Source organism: Suncus etruscus, chromosome 15 (assembly GCF_024139225.1).
Source record: "Suncus etruscus isolate mSunEtr1 chromosome 15, mSunEtr1.pri.cur, whole genome shotgun sequence".
In the NCBI taxonomy this organism is placed as follows: Eukaryota; Metazoa; Chordata; class Mammalia; order Eulipotyphla; family Soricidae; genus Suncus; species Suncus etruscus.
The window spans coordinates 51,659,696-51,675,072 of record NC_064862.1 but is presented as its reverse complement, the minus strand read 5'-3'; the positions used below and the strand labels follow the sequence as shown (position 1 = coordinate 51,675,072).

At 39.4% G+C, this 15,377-nt stretch overlaps 1 protein-coding gene across 3 annotated transcripts in view; it reads right to left on the bottom strand.

The window, feature by feature from the left end:
- Nucleotides 1-2,218: 2,218 nt before the first annotated feature.
- PPP3CB (protein phosphatase 3 catalytic subunit beta) overlaps nt 2,219-15,377 on the bottom strand; it is a 61,256-nt gene continuing 48,097 nt past the window's right edge. For 2 of the 3 annotated variants that reach the window (XM_049789153.1, XM_049789154.1), the window contains 4 exons: nt 15,135-15,219; nt 12,351-12,448; nt 6,294-6,323; nt 2,219-4,222 (listed from right to left, as the gene is read on the bottom strand). In XM_049789153.1, coding sequence (XP_049645110.1) covers nt 4,044-4,222; nt 6,294-6,323; nt 12,351-12,448; nt 15,135-15,219 — 392 coding nt within the window. In that variant the 3' untranslated portion in view covers nt 2,219-4,043. The remainder of the gene's footprint in view (nt 4,223-6,293; nt 6,324-12,350; nt 12,449-15,134; nt 15,220-15,377) is intronic. The other variant, XM_049789155.1, reaches the window with a different exon arrangement.

The window sequence follows — 15,377 nt, the reverse complement described above, 5'->3', positions numbered from 1 at the left end:
GGGCCTTCACAGGTCAGCTGCAAGGCAAACAAACGCCTTACCGCTGGTGCTATCTCTCCGCGCCCCCCCTCCCACCAGAAATTATCTTTTATAGCTGAGGATTATCACCTTTGAAGATACAAGATGACACATAGAAAATCTTGATATTAAGTACTTTATCCTGACAAGTGTACAATTAAAATTTAGAAAGGTCAGAGTTTTCCACAATTTGCATTTACCATGAAACATTATTTTCTGTTGTAAGGTTTTATAAAACCCTGCTTTTGTTTGTATTTAGTGAAATAAACATCTCTAAAAAAAATTGAATGTTTACTCTAGGTCATAGAATGGGACTCTTCCATGCCAATACAAGTTAGCTTTTCAAATAGTATGTAACTTAAAAGAGACTTTCCTGTTTGTGAAACCAGTTAGAAGACCAAGGTGATGTTCTACTTCAAGCAGAAAGTCGTCTGTGAGGCACAGGGAGATAAGTCATCTCTTTATATAGATTAATTTTCCAGTCCTTTCTTAACTGTTGTGTGTCTTGGGGCTTCCAAGCAGAGCTAAGGAGTTTAGGAGCCACTTGCGGTAATCCTCTGCCTGGCTGTGTAGGCGGAATGGTTCAATATACAGGCTCAGATGTGATGGAGTCACTGCATCAGTGCCCAGGAGCCACCAAAGCAAGATCCAGTCATGCTGAGTAGTGGGTGGGGAGTCAAAACATTGTCAGGGATCAAACTAGGACCTGGCGTATGCAGACATGTGCTACAGCCAGTTCTCTGAGTTTTCTTTGAGTTTTTACTGTTGACCAACTAACAACATGCTACCATGATTGTCTAATGTACTTAAGAGCCTGATACATTAAAATGTTTGCATTTTTTTGTTTGGATATCTTACCTGGCAGGGTTACTTCCAGCTCTGTGCTGGTTACTCCTGATGACCAACCTGGGCTCCAGCCTATAGAGCATGTTTCCCATCCACCCAGCCCACTCTCCAGTACTAAACTTCACTGCTCTGTTGGGGCCTTACTCAAGGCTTATGATGATGCTCAGGGCTTACACCTGGCTCTGAACTCAGGAATCACTTCTAGCAGGAACTGAGGGACCCTAAGGAAATGAACCCAGATCGGCCATATGCAAGGCAAGCAAGCCCCTTACCTGAACTCTCTCTTTGGTCCCACCACACTTTTTCAAATTTTGATTTTGGGGTCACATCTAGCAGTAATCAGGGGACCATATGAGGGATTGAACCTAGGCCGGCCAGCACCTTATTTGCTCTGACCCTTCCAGTCACTAAACATTTTTTTTTCCGGCCACACCCGGTGAAATTGCTCCTGGCTTGGGGGACCAAACCGCGGTCCGTCCTAGGCTAGAGTGCGAAAAGCAGATACCTTATCGCTTGCGCCAGAGCTCCAGGCCCCAGTCACTAAACTCTTAAGAGATTTGGAGAAATAGTACAGCAGGTAAGGCACTTGTCTTATATGAGTTGACTGATTCATGTTTGATGCTGGTTACTCTACATGGTTCTCCAGAGTCAGAAGTAAGCCTGAGCACTGCTATTCTGCCCCCAAACCACATATAGGTAACTTCTTAATCTATAAATGCATGTTTGTTTTTTTCATTTTCTTTTTTGGTTTTTGGGCCAAATGTTATTGCTCTGGACCCTCAAATTGCAATTTTCATTAAACAGTAACATCAAGAGGAATAATTAAAGTCTGAAATAAATAACAACTTTAGATAATTAATAGACTGACCGGTACATGGCTCGTACAGCTTAATATTACAGAAAGCTGTAGTAATCAACAACTTGAATTGTTTGCTATCTGGAATGAGCAAATATATATATATATTTTCTTTTCTTTTTTTTATTTTTGGACCACACCCAGTGACACTCAGGGGTTATTCCTGGCTATGTGCTCAGAAATCGCTCCTGGCTTGGGGGACCATATGGGACGCTGGGGGATCGAACTCCAGTCTGTCCTAGGCTAACACAGGCAAGGCAGGCATCTTACTGCTTGTGCCACCGCTCTGGCCCCAAATATGTATATTTCTTGATAAATGAATACCTTGTATGTACATTAAGGTTCCCTTAATTTGCAAAATCCTATACTTATTTTGAGGATGGTTAAGAATATGTGTAGGAAAATGCATTATCACTAGTACTCTTTCATTTCTTTTTAATTTTTTTAGTATCCCTTTCTTAATGGCACATTCAATAAAATGTCAATACTAGAACAGAGTTCTATAATAATATTTTAATTAAAATTTAAGTGAGACAGTGATTTTAAATATTTAGGAGGCCTAAAAATACGTATCCAAAGTCCTAAAAGCACTCAATTACTAATACAAGTATAACCAAAGTTAAAAAATAAAACAAAACAAAAACTTACAAAAAATTTTGTGTGTGGGGTGTGGTGCAGGGGATCAAATCCAGAGCCAGATACATGCAAGGCAAGCACTCTACCACAGGGCCACGTCCACAGCCCCCCACAAAGACTGGGCTTTCATTGTTCAAATGACCTTCTGTGAAGGAAATACCCCAGTTCCAGTAACATCATTTCTTGATTTGCATGAGGTACAATTCATTTTCCAAATAAAACCCAACACAGAGATAGGAGCAGCGGCCCATGCATGGAATTTATTGTGTGCTACTGTTTGTGAAATACTCGAATAGTCCTGCACATGCATAATATTTCCAACTTAGATAGAAGACCATACAGGGTGCACTTTCTGGCAAACAAAACAACCGCTGGTTCTGTTGCCTGGAGCTCTGCACTGTATTCCAGGGCACGAGGGAAGCAGGTCCCCAAAGGAAGGAAAATACCCCACGACAGTGGCAATCAATACAGGTCCATTGTGAAAAATCAGCACATGGTTTCACTTAGTTAACCAAGCAGTTCTGGAACTATCAAAAGGAAATGTTCAACATGCAGTCTTGACTTGTATGCTTCCACTAACATCTGAGTGATTGAACGTAACATTGCTTCTAGGCTGCATGGCTTGATCATAAAACACTTCCAGAACATTGAAAAAATTTTCCTTTGCATCAAAACATAAAAATGATAAAAGCCAGCAGCAAATCACTCTGGAGGCTTGTTTAAGCAACTGGAGTACTCACAAGAAACTGAAATTTCTCATAACAGCTAGATAACCTATACATGTCGTACCTATACATCATAGGTTTATATATTAAATATTTGCAAAATGAAAACATGCATACACAAAATATGTCAAGTTTTACAGACATGATTTGAATTAAAATTTACTTTGACAATGTACAAACTTCTTTTAAAGTACCTTAAATGAGTAATTCTGTAATTCTTCACAATTTTGAAATTTAGAGGATTTTGTCTTAAATCTCTGAGTGTAAATCTCAAAAGCTCTGGGCAAAAATTGTTTGTTAGATCTGTGTTCAAGTAAGAGTCTGCCTAGAAATAGGTTACGCATTCATGATTGAAAAATAATAAGACTATATTACAGAATTAGCCACATTTAAGAAACTAGCGACCTGAGGTCGGCCTTTTGTATCAACGCCGATGGAAGGTTTGTCAACATTTTGTTCAGAGTTCAAAATACAGATTAGGAACCTCAGAAATGTATTTTAAGACCATGCGAATTCATTCTTTAAAGACATTTCATGAGAGAGAAAGATCCACATTAGTTCTTAGGATTGCATTTGAAGTCATGGCTAAAAAAACAAAAACCAAAAACAAAACAAAATCTAAGTCTACAGAGGGAAAAAGAAACCTCGTTTGTAAACTTAAATGTGTGAATCACAAGCATAAATGGAGGTGCAGTTGCCCCCCCATAAGAAATTGCCCCATGCCCCTTGCTCACTGCTCCCCACCTCGGCAGCAATGACCCAAAAATAATCAATTAGCACAACACATCCCAGGGCCCTCACGCCTCCATCTGGGAAAGGGGGCTGGGGGTGTCAAAAAGCACAACGGTTTGTTTTTCCAGAGGAACTATGACCTTTCCCATCAGCACGGCCAACCCCTCCAGCTCCTCGGGTGATCTGTCCGTGTGGGGCCCGAGAGGGGAGAGTCCCTGGGAGGCCGTGGGTCACTGGGCACTGTGGTTGCCAGTCCCGTGGTTCTCAGTGGCATGTGCGGTGTTCAGAGAATTGAAACCATCTTGCTGCACGGCATCTTTCCGGGGAGGCATCCGCTCATTGATCCTATCCAAACCCTTTGCCTCTTCAAAACTGCAGATTCTATGTGGTGGAGAGAATCCTCGTATTGCTTAACAAAATGCAAATTTGAGAGGTCAGTAATTATAAGACATTTTTGCTTTCCAAAAACATAAACCAAGATTTTTAAGAAGTATGAAACTGAGCTATACAGAGCATTTCAATATTAGTTGAATTCTATCCCACTCTAGATTTCCCCTTAAAATGTGTTATGTTTTAATCTAAGATGACAAGTGATAGCACAAGTTTAAAGAAAAAAAAAAAAAAAAAGGAGAAGAAAAGAAAACCCAGAACTGGAGCTCTAGGACAGGGGAGAGGGTATTTGCCTTGATTCTGGCTGACCCAGTTTTAAACCCTGATATCCCATATCCTCAAGTACTGACAGGAGTGATCCCTGGAGTGCAGAGCCATGAGCACTACTGGGCGTGCTCCCAAAACTAAAAGTATAAAAAAAAAAAAAAAAAAAAAAAACTTAAAAAACAACAACACAAAAATAACATCCTCTTCCCCAAATTTGAACCTCGAGTCTGGGGCCCAGTTTTACTTCTATCTCAGTAACTTCCTACCCTAGATCCCAAGATCATCAGTGACTATCACAATAAAGCAGCTACAAGAGTCCTTACTCTTGTAGTGAGGAGCCTAAATAAGGTTAACCTGGGACATACAAGTAAGTGCTTGGGAGAAAGCAGTAAAGTTGGAATTTAGCACATCAGAACTATCTTAAGGTTTCACTTCATCACCATAATGAAATGAATAAATTCCATTTCTCATAAATGGGAAATTGCCTCTGAGAGCTAGATTTGTAATAGGCTGGTAGCTTAAAAAAACTTTATATTGGAGCCGGAGAGATGGCACAGCAGTAGGGCATTTGCCTTGCAAGCTGCCGACCCAGGACCCCAGGACCAGCGCTGGTTTGAATCCTGGCGTCTCATATGGTCCCCTAAGCCTGCCAGGGGTGATTTCTGAGTGCAGAGCCAGGAACCCCTGGGCACCATCAGGTGTGACCCAAAAACCAAATAAATACATAAATAAATAAATGTAAAAAAATTTTAAAAACACTATATTTTCATTTTCAGGAGAGATAGTTTTCGTAATTATTTCTGTGTTTTAGGAGTTAAAATCTGGGGGTCCAAACCAGAATTAGTGGAATGCAAGCAAGGCAAGGACCTTAAATTCTGTATTATCTCTGGTTCCAGAGGTACTTTTAATTCACAGGCCAGGTCAGTCACTGGGTACACTCTAGAAACCCTACTAAAAATAACTGGCAATTTTCCTCCATCTATTATGAGGTTTCATTCACTTTATATAAAATGGCATGTCTTGGGATGGAGCCACAGAACAGTGTGTAGGGTGCTTGCCTTGCACACAGCTGATCCAGGTGTGATTCCTGGCAACTTATAAGTCTATACTACTGTTGACACGCTAGCTGCTTTAGATGGAGCAAATTGGGGAATGGAGGGGACACTAGTGAAGGGATGTGTTGAAACATTGTACACCTGAACTCCAATCAGGAATATCTTTGTCATTTCAAAGTACTTAATTAAAACAAAATCAAAACAAAAGCAATCTCTGCCACTCAGGCTGTGCCTATGATACAAATAAACAATTGGACCAGTAAAATATTTAGCAATATATGACATAAAGTTAAAACATGATAAACAAAAATATAGTATTATTTTCAAATACTAGTCCAAATTGCAGGGATTATAAAAAAAATCACAGCAACATGTCTTGCACTCCTAGGTAAATAATACACTGAAAATGAGAAAAAAAAAAACACCCCACAAATCTCTATATAGGGACATTTATTCTGAGATAAAAATCTCAATAGCAAAGAATTATGCAAGATATGGGTTACATCTATGCCATTTTAAATGATATAATGGTATAAAAAATATGCTATACTCAAAATAATTCAAGAGCACTGATTGTTATACTATAAAAGGGGGAAACACATGACTAAGGAAATCAGTCTTTGTGGTGAAATGTGACTGTCCAAGCTACCCATTCAAGGGTGCCTGAGTCACATGAGCTTCACAGTGAAGAGGAAGACATACCCGCAGTGCCCCTTCAAATGCCCGCCCACACCACATCTCTGCCCAGAGCAAAGACTCTGACCGTACCTTTTTCAGCCTCAATAGCCTCAACTGTGGCTGTACAGAAGTGAGCAGAGGCATGCAAAATGAACAAGAGAGATGAGAAGGGTCATATTGTACAGCAGAAAAGGCAATGGCAACTTCAAATATCACAGTACCCCCCCCCCCACTATGGCATCATTGACAGTTCAATATAAACAGTATCCACAACAGAAAACCCCAACCACACCCTCAATCCCGGACACAGCAATTTCTACACAGCACTGACAACACTGCTCAGAGAACAGACACAAAGACTTACTGTAAACACAGACAACTTGGCCCTGTGCAAAGGCTAACGATTAATTATCCATCTTGAGTTCAGTGTTTTGAGGGACTTAAAGTTTATTATATCACATCTAACATCAGCACAAGGAAATTCCTTAAGGGAAAACTACAATGGTAAATTGGAGTGGAAGAAACAGGTTTTTCTCTTTTGCATCTGAAACAATAGGTCATCAGCTTTGCTTTGTTGCTACTCCTAATTCATAGAGCACAGCACAACTGCAAAAGTTGTTATGATTAGAATAAAGTTTTTAAGGACAGCAAACTGAATTAGTCCAAGTAGAATAGTTGTCTATCTCTGTTCTTTGTAGAGTACCTCAAAGGATGACCCCCTCTTCCTACTAGGAACTTCCTTTCTATTCTAGCTTTGGTACTCGAACTATCTTGGTATCTAGAGCCTTAGGAGAATTCACTATCTTCGGTTTATTAGATTCAAATTTCCCAGTGAAAACAGAAAGGCTACTATGCCTTTTTTCAAGTTCCAACTACATCTGAATCAAGAGATAAAATTAAGTCTCTACAGGCAATAAATCCTAAATTCTTTCATTAAATGGACATAAGACACAGGGCATATAAATAAGAAATGCATTCTTACTCTATAGCTTATCTCTGACGCATGTAGAGAATCTCAACGTGTTTTGTAGTTAAAGGAATCTTTGACTCAGTTTTGGGTTTAAACTGTAAAAAAGTAAACCTCAAGAAGCAGAATCAAAGATAACCGAGGGAAATACTGGCCTACAATGTTGTCAGCTGCCCACTTTATCCAAAGTGCACACAAGTACCCTGTTCTTTCTTTTTTTTTTTTTTTTGGTTTTTGGGCCACACCCGTTTGCTCAGGGGTTACTCCTGGCTATGTGCTCAGAAATCGCCCCTGGCTTGGGGGGACCATATGGAACGCTGGGGGATCGAACTGAGGTCCTTCCTTGGCTAGCGCTTGCAAGGCAGACACCTTACCTCCAGCGCCACCTACCCGGCCCCGTACCCTGTTCTTTCTATCTGGCTTCTGCAATAAGGCAAATTGGGAAAGTCGTTCCTAAAATGACCATTTAACATAAATCAGATGGGATAAATTTTATATAAAGCATTTATTAATGTCAAAGGATATTCATGGCTCAAAGGAATTAAAAGTAAACTGAATCTGAAAAGATTACTGGTCGAATCAGACAGTGAAGTTTGAATTGGGGGAGCCAAGAAAGGAGAAGGAACAATGAATAAAGAATTTTCCTTATCTAAAATTATTTTACAAATCAAAAAGGATGTACCTACTGTTCAGATTTCAGTCTGATAAATCTAACCTTTGAAAATTTAGCCAAGACAAAAATCTTTCAGGCTAACTTAGCTGGGACAAATAAACAAAAACAAAAACAAAAACAAAACAAAACAAAACAAAACCAAAAAACCAAAAAACTAGAATAAAAGACCTACTTGATCAACCCTGATCTTTTATTCTTCAAAATTTGGACTATTTTCTTTATGATTTAGAAACTGAATGAGGAAAAATAAAATGCCTGTCAGAAGATGTCTAAAGGGTTTGTGGTAAAAGAAGTTCTAAAATATTTCAAAATTTACATTAGGTAATAAATTAAAATATAAATATAAGATTACTATAAAATTAGTATCTTTGTATATCAATAATTTGAAATCATAAAAATTTTAAATTATGAAATAGTTATATATTTTTCAAATCATTCTATGAGCTTTTAATCTTATGTTAAAAATATTTCTAGTTCAAATTGTAATCCTGCTCTTTCCTAAAACTTCTAAGATTTTAAATTCTTTATAAAAAATGTAAAATGTGGGACCATAGTGATAGCACAGCAAGTAGGGTATTTGCCTTGCACAGTTAGCCCAGGTCCATTCCTGGCATTCCATATAGTTGCCTGAGCCTGCCAGGAGTAATTTCTGAATGCGGGTCAGGATAATCGGTGAGTGCCAGGTATGGCTCCAAAACAAAACAAAAAAGCAAAAGTTACAAACAATTCCAAACTTGAACACTGAAGACAGAACGATCATTTGAAGCTTAAGTATTAAGCTGGAAAGAAAGATCTGATAACTTTGGGTTGGAACGACAGCACAGGGGGTAGAGCATTGCCTTGCACACAGCTGACCCAAGTTCGACTCCAGGCAAACCATGCCCTACTACTGTGCTTGTATCAACTCCAGGCCCAATTTTTCCTTTATTAAATTTTCAGTTTTATAGAGCATCATGTCATGGCCTTATAAAATCTGAGTATAATGTCGTCTCAAACTATGAGTCTATCCAATATGGGATCAAGAAATAGCTTTCTATATCCCATGGAGATTCTAGAGAAGGTATCATTATGGGACAAGTTTCCTATCAACTTTCCATGAAGAAAAGACATGTAAAAAGCTTGAATATCGGGCCGGAGAGATAGCATGGAGGTAAGGCGTTTGCCTTTCATGCAGGAGGTCATCGGTTCGAATCCCGGCGTCCCATATGGTCCCCCCTGCCTGCCAGGAGCGATTTCTGAGCATGGAGCCAGGAATAACCCCTGAGCACTGCCAGGTGTGACCCAAAAAAACCACACACACACACACACACACACACACACACACACACACACACACACACACACACACACAAAAAGCTTGAATATCAGTAGTTGTTTACAAAAACACTTGAAAAATATGTATTAACATTAAACAGAAATTGGGAGGGCCGGAGAGACAGCACAGCTGTAGGGTGATTGCCTGGTACACAGCTGATCTAGGACAGATATGGTTCAAATTCCCGCATCCCATACGGTCCCCTGTGCCTGCCGGAAGCAATTTCTGAGTGCAGAGCCAGGAGCAACCTCTGAGCACCTCCAGGTGTCACCCAAAACAAAAACAAAATAGATATTGGGGCCGGAAAGCACAGTGGTAGGGCATTTGCCTTGCACATGGCTGACCTGGGATGAACCCAGTTTGATTCCCAGCATCCCATATGGTCCCCTGAGTCTGCCAGGAGCAATTTCTGAGCCAGGAGTAACCCGATCACCACAGGGTGTGACCCAAAACGAAAACAAAAACAAAAAAGAGAGAGAAGGCAATTTCTATCTCCTGATAATAAATTTGAAATCTTCTAACTTATAAAAGGCTCTTTAATACTGAATTGTCAGTTACTTAATACGAATTCAGCTAACTAACATAAGGTGACATTATATCAACTAAAACTTAAGTGTCACATAAAATTAAAAATTATATTGCTGTGTTTTTATTTGAGTTTTGTTACTTGTGCCATTAAATTTACACTATGCTCTAAACCTTAACTAAATGCTCAGACTAGAAGAACAACAGGTCTAGAGAATTGTCTTCTCCAATTAGGCCCCAACTAGTAACTCATTCTAACCTGAGAATGGACTACTTTGTTTTCATTAATAAAGAAAATCTCAGGAGGGAAGATGTCTTCTAAATCATTCTGAATCTAGGGTAATTTCAATGCTAAAGACTGAACATGGGCCTGGAGAGATAGCACAGCGGCGTTTGCCTTGCAAGCAGCCGATCCAGGACCTAAGGTGGTTGATTCAAATCCCCTGGTATCCCATATGGTCCCCCGTGCCTGCCAGGAGCTATTTCTGAGCAGACAGCCAGGAGGAACCCCTGAGCACCGACGGGTGTGGCCCAAAAACCAAAAAAAAAAAAAAAAAAAAAAGACTGAACATAAGCTGAATATTAAAAATAAATAAAAATGTTTGGGTCAGAGACAAAACACAGCAATAAGGCATTTGCCTTGCACATGGATGACACGGGTTCGATTCCTGACATTTCATATGTCCCCCAGAGTCTGCCAGAAGTGATTTCTGTGCAGAGCCAAGAGTAACTCTAAGCACTACTTGATTTGCAGCCCCCCCACCCCCAAAGTTAAGCTGTCAATAAAGCAAATAATTAGCAGGACCTGACTGGAAAATGTGAAAGGAAGATTTGCTATGGAAAAAAAGCAAAAATAATAATATACCCAGGGATAATTGAGAGATTGCTCTAGATTTATTTAAGCATGGGACCCCCTTTTGGTGTCCTTTTTCACTTTTGAAAAAAGAGGAGGAAAGGTAAAACAGCTTTAGGCTATTATAGTTAATCTTTTATTTTTGCTATTATTACTGAATATTTAAAATCTTAATGTTTTAATATACATTCATCAAACTATTAGATTATTTTTCTGTTTACAATATAATAAAAACAGAGGAAAAGGAATAGAATTAAAACACATTTTTTAACCAAAAAAGAAAAAAAAAAAGAAAGCCTCATTCAAAATGAAAATTTGTAACTATAACTTCAACACAGTGCTTATGCTTTTCACATATATATCACTGGTAGTAGCAGACAACACAGTAACATATAAAATAGAACATGTATAGATCACAAGAAGAAATTGTCTACAGAAAAAAATTTACTTTTACTTTTACTGAGTGAGATATAAATCAAAATATAATTAAAGATTAATCTTTTTTTGCTTTAAAAATTCAGTAACTATAATACCAGGGAGAAATTAGAAACCATGTTAGAGAAAACAGGCTCAGTTCCTGTTTTATTGTAGTAGCCAATGACCCTTGGAGGGCTTTCAAAAGAGGCTACAATTAAACATAAATTAAGACTTTTTTTTTTCATTTTTCCAGGCACCAAGAAAAGAAATTTGGACATTGTGTTTTTCTGTGTATATTCTATAAAGTCATATTATCTTCTATTTAATCTTTAATTAATTAAAAAGAACCAAAAATTTTAACCCAGAATTCATACAATTATACACAAAAAAGTATTTTTAAATATATATATATATATATATTCAATGAGCCAGATTACAGGAATGCTTTATGTATAATTTTTATTTTCATGTAAATTTAAAAAGCACACTTAATAACACCCTTCCAATTCTGTCTTACAGAACTTAACTCCAAACCCTTTAACAGTAACTCAGCATCTAATGTTACATTCATGTTCAGAATGCACAGAGTGGAGCAACGAACAGCAGCACACCTCGAAACAAGGTGCTACCGAGTTGCTTCTACACAGAGGACAGGCCAGTGTGTGAGAGAGGCATGTCATTTCGCATACTGGGACAGAAAAACAGTTAACCTAAGAAGAGACAGACTTAGAAAAGCAGCCACATCTGCAGAGGAAGGAAACAGCATGTTACAGACAAGTCAATTATACAAAGAACATTTGACAAACACCACAGAAAACAAACTGGCATCATTAGCCAGGGTAACAAAACCTTGCTCAAAACTTTTGGCAAGTAAAGTGCATAGAATATGTTCTGGGGCTCAAGCAAATTTTTGAGTCTAAAATTAAGTATCTGCTAATGTAAGTATAGTCTAATAGAATGACACAAATAAAAAAATAACCCTTGGAATTACATTTCCACTTTGATAATATGAATATCTTTGATTCACATTCTAGAGTTGAGGCTTTTAGTAGTCGCTTTTTTTAAAGGGGGAGTGCATTAAACACATCAATACTTCTTACTGTAATTGAGTTGTAATTATAATATGAGTTGGTCCCATATTGTTTAAGAAAAGCTGAGAGAAATGGGCCACTATTTTCAACTAAAAAAAATAATCTTCTACACCTTTTGTCCTGCTCATGTTCTTCATCATCCACTACCCATCAAGGATCTTGTATCTATCCTGCCCATCAGCTGCCCAGGCAGACTTGGAAGAGCAGGAAAAATCTCCCACATGCACAATGTATACTGTCAGCCCCAGAGTGCAGCATGCCCTGGTCCATCTGCAGCACCGCCCGGCCGGCGCATAGCATCATTACCACTTTGTAGGGTCTGGCGGCCTCCGGCCAGCACTCCGCTTGGCAGCATCCCCGTGGGAGTCAGGCCCTTGAGGGTCAGCACGCTTTCACTCTCTTCCCTGGGGTAAGACACAACCAACAGCAGACACACAATCAGTAAGCACTTTGGGGAGAAGGGGTGGATGACAGCCCCAAGTGGGCTGTCACACACAGATTGTGTTTGACAGTTATCTAATGACCAGATTTTTCCCCCCATGCCAAGAAACATTATTCTAAACTTGAAATAGAAAAATGTGACTTACAACGAAGGAACATGCTATTTTCCCTGAAAAGCTTTATTAAATACATGACAAGATTCATTAAGGACCATTATAAAACTGAGAAAATTTGCTATTTCATATGCTTAAAAGATCAAATGCCTGAAATAATCTTGTTATTTGGGGGGCCATACCCTACAGTGTTCAGGGATCACTGAATATAAAGCAAGTGCCCTACCCAGTGTACTATTTCTTCAGCCTGGAGGTAATTTTTTTTTTTTTAGTTTTTGGGCCACATCCAGTGGCATTCAGTGGTTACTCCTGGCTCTGCACTCAGAAATCGTTCCTGGCAGGCACAGGGGACCATATGGGATGCCGGGATTCAAACCACCTTTGGTCCTGGGTCAGCTGCTTGCAAAGCAAATGCCCCACCGCTGTGTTATCTCTCTGGCCCCTGGAGGTAATTTTTATAGAGCCACAGAATCTATTTTTAATGTACATAATACATTGAAAATTTTTTTCTCTTTGGTGATGCTAGGGAACAAAAGCAGTTTTCATGTATCCAAGACCACATCTTTGGGCCTTTAATATACACATGTATTATAAGGACATATTAATCACAGGAAGATAATTTGTGGCTCCAACAAAAGCCATTTCCTGTACGACTTAACAAGTTCATTGGGAATATTCTAAAAAGGCAAGAAATACTAATAGTAGAGGCCGGAGAGATAGCATGGAGGTAAGGCATTTGCCTTTCATGCAGGAGGTCATCGGTTCGAATCCCGGCACCCCATATGGTCCCCCGGGCCTGCCAGGAGCAATTTCTGAGCCTGGAGCCAGGAATAACTCCTGAGCACTGCTGGGTGTGACCCAAAAACCAAAAAAAAAAAAAAAGAAAAAAAAGAAAAAGAGAAATACTAATAGTAAGCATTAAAAAGCACAAAGTCAAAACCCCAGTTTCCTATTTACTTATTTTGGTTTTTTGAGATATACCTAGCAGTGCTAAGGGATGGTTCCTGCAGGAAACTGAATCCAGGTGGGCTCCAGAAAAGGCAGAGCCCTATCTGCTGTACTATCTCCCCCATCCCCACTAATTCCATTTTTAAATTTACTTACTATAGTTTGGGTCAGATAGTTACAACAGTACTGACTCTTACAGTTTTGATGCATTCAGTTAACTCATTCTTAAATGACTGAAATGTCCTTATTCAAAAGAAATAATCCTCAAGTTTCAAAAGGACTGTAGGCCCTTCTTCAATATATAAATGTATTGCACTTCATTACACAACCATTACAGAATTTATGCCAAATTTTTTTTTTTTTGGCCTAAAAAATAGAGTGCAAAGGTTGGAGAGGCAAAGGATTGAGCATATGTTTGCAAGCATGAGACCTGGGTTTGATCCCTGATATGATTTGGTTCTGCATGTACTACTCTTGAACCAGAAAAAGCCCCTGAGCATTGCTAAGTGTGGTCCAAAACAAAAACTAAAACCAAAACCAAAGAAAAAAATGGAGTGCAAAAATTATGTGAGATGTTTTTATTTTCCTTTCGGATACCTGTTTATTATCGCTACAATATGTGACCTATTTTATTTTTTGGTTTTGTGGCCACACCCAGTGGCGCTCAGGAGTTACTCCTGGCTCTGTGCTCAGAAATTGCTCCTGGCAGGGCCGGAGAGATAGCATGGAAGTAAGGCGTTTGCCTTTCATGCAGAAAGTCATCGGTTTGAATCCCCGAGCCTGCCAGGAGCGATTTCTGAGTGTAGAGCCAGGAGTAACCCCTGAGTACTGCTGGTTGTAACCCCAAAACCAAAAAGAAAAAGAAAAGATCAAACCGTTACATGCATTTATTTCCCAAGTTGCTAGAAGAAATTGCTCCTGGCAGGCACGGGGAACCATATGGGATGCCGGGATTCGAACCACCATTGGTCATGGGTCGGCCGCTTGCAAGGCAAACGCCCTACCACTGTGCTATCTCTCTGGCCCCAGTGACCTATTATATTTTTAAAGACATATACTGGTATTACTTACATGATTTTATGGCGAACAGGTATGATAGTACAATGGGCAGGGTGCTGCCTTGCATGCATTGGACCAACCCATATTGTCCTCAGAGCCTGTCATGAATGACCTGAGTGCAGATCTAGGAGTAAGCCCTGAGCGCTACAGGGTATGGGCCCAAAAACAAAACCAAAAATGATGTTAGGAGTAAGCAATGACCATATGATGATTACTCATGAAATAATAAATGATCTGAGGCTGGAGAGATAGGATGGAGGTAGAGTGTTTGCCTTGCGTGCAGAAGGACAGTGGTTTGAATCCTGGCATCCCATATGGTCCCCCAAGCCTGCCAGAAGTGATTTCTGAGCGTAGAGCCAGGAATAATCCCTGAATAATCCCTGAGCACTGCTGGGTGTGACCCCCCCCAAACAAAACAAACAAAAAAAGCAATAATAAATTATCTAACTTATTTCTAAGAGAATGCAACTATGTTGCTCTTAGCATCAATAAGGACACTTACAAATGACCAGTGAAGTTATATAGTTACCTGAGAACAGAGAAGACCCTTGCCATCTTGCCAATTGCTCGAATTTTGTTTCTGATGATTTCTTTTCGGGCTGCAGCTGAGCCTACTTTCAGTGGAATAAACAGAAAGATTCAAGATTAGAGAATCCACACTCACATGACTCTGTACCACTCACGTGCCCAATATTAAGCCTTTGTCAACAATGCTCATGAGAGAGACTAAATGACCTCCGGCCAAAAAGCTACTTGGGCCTCCGTGTTTGCA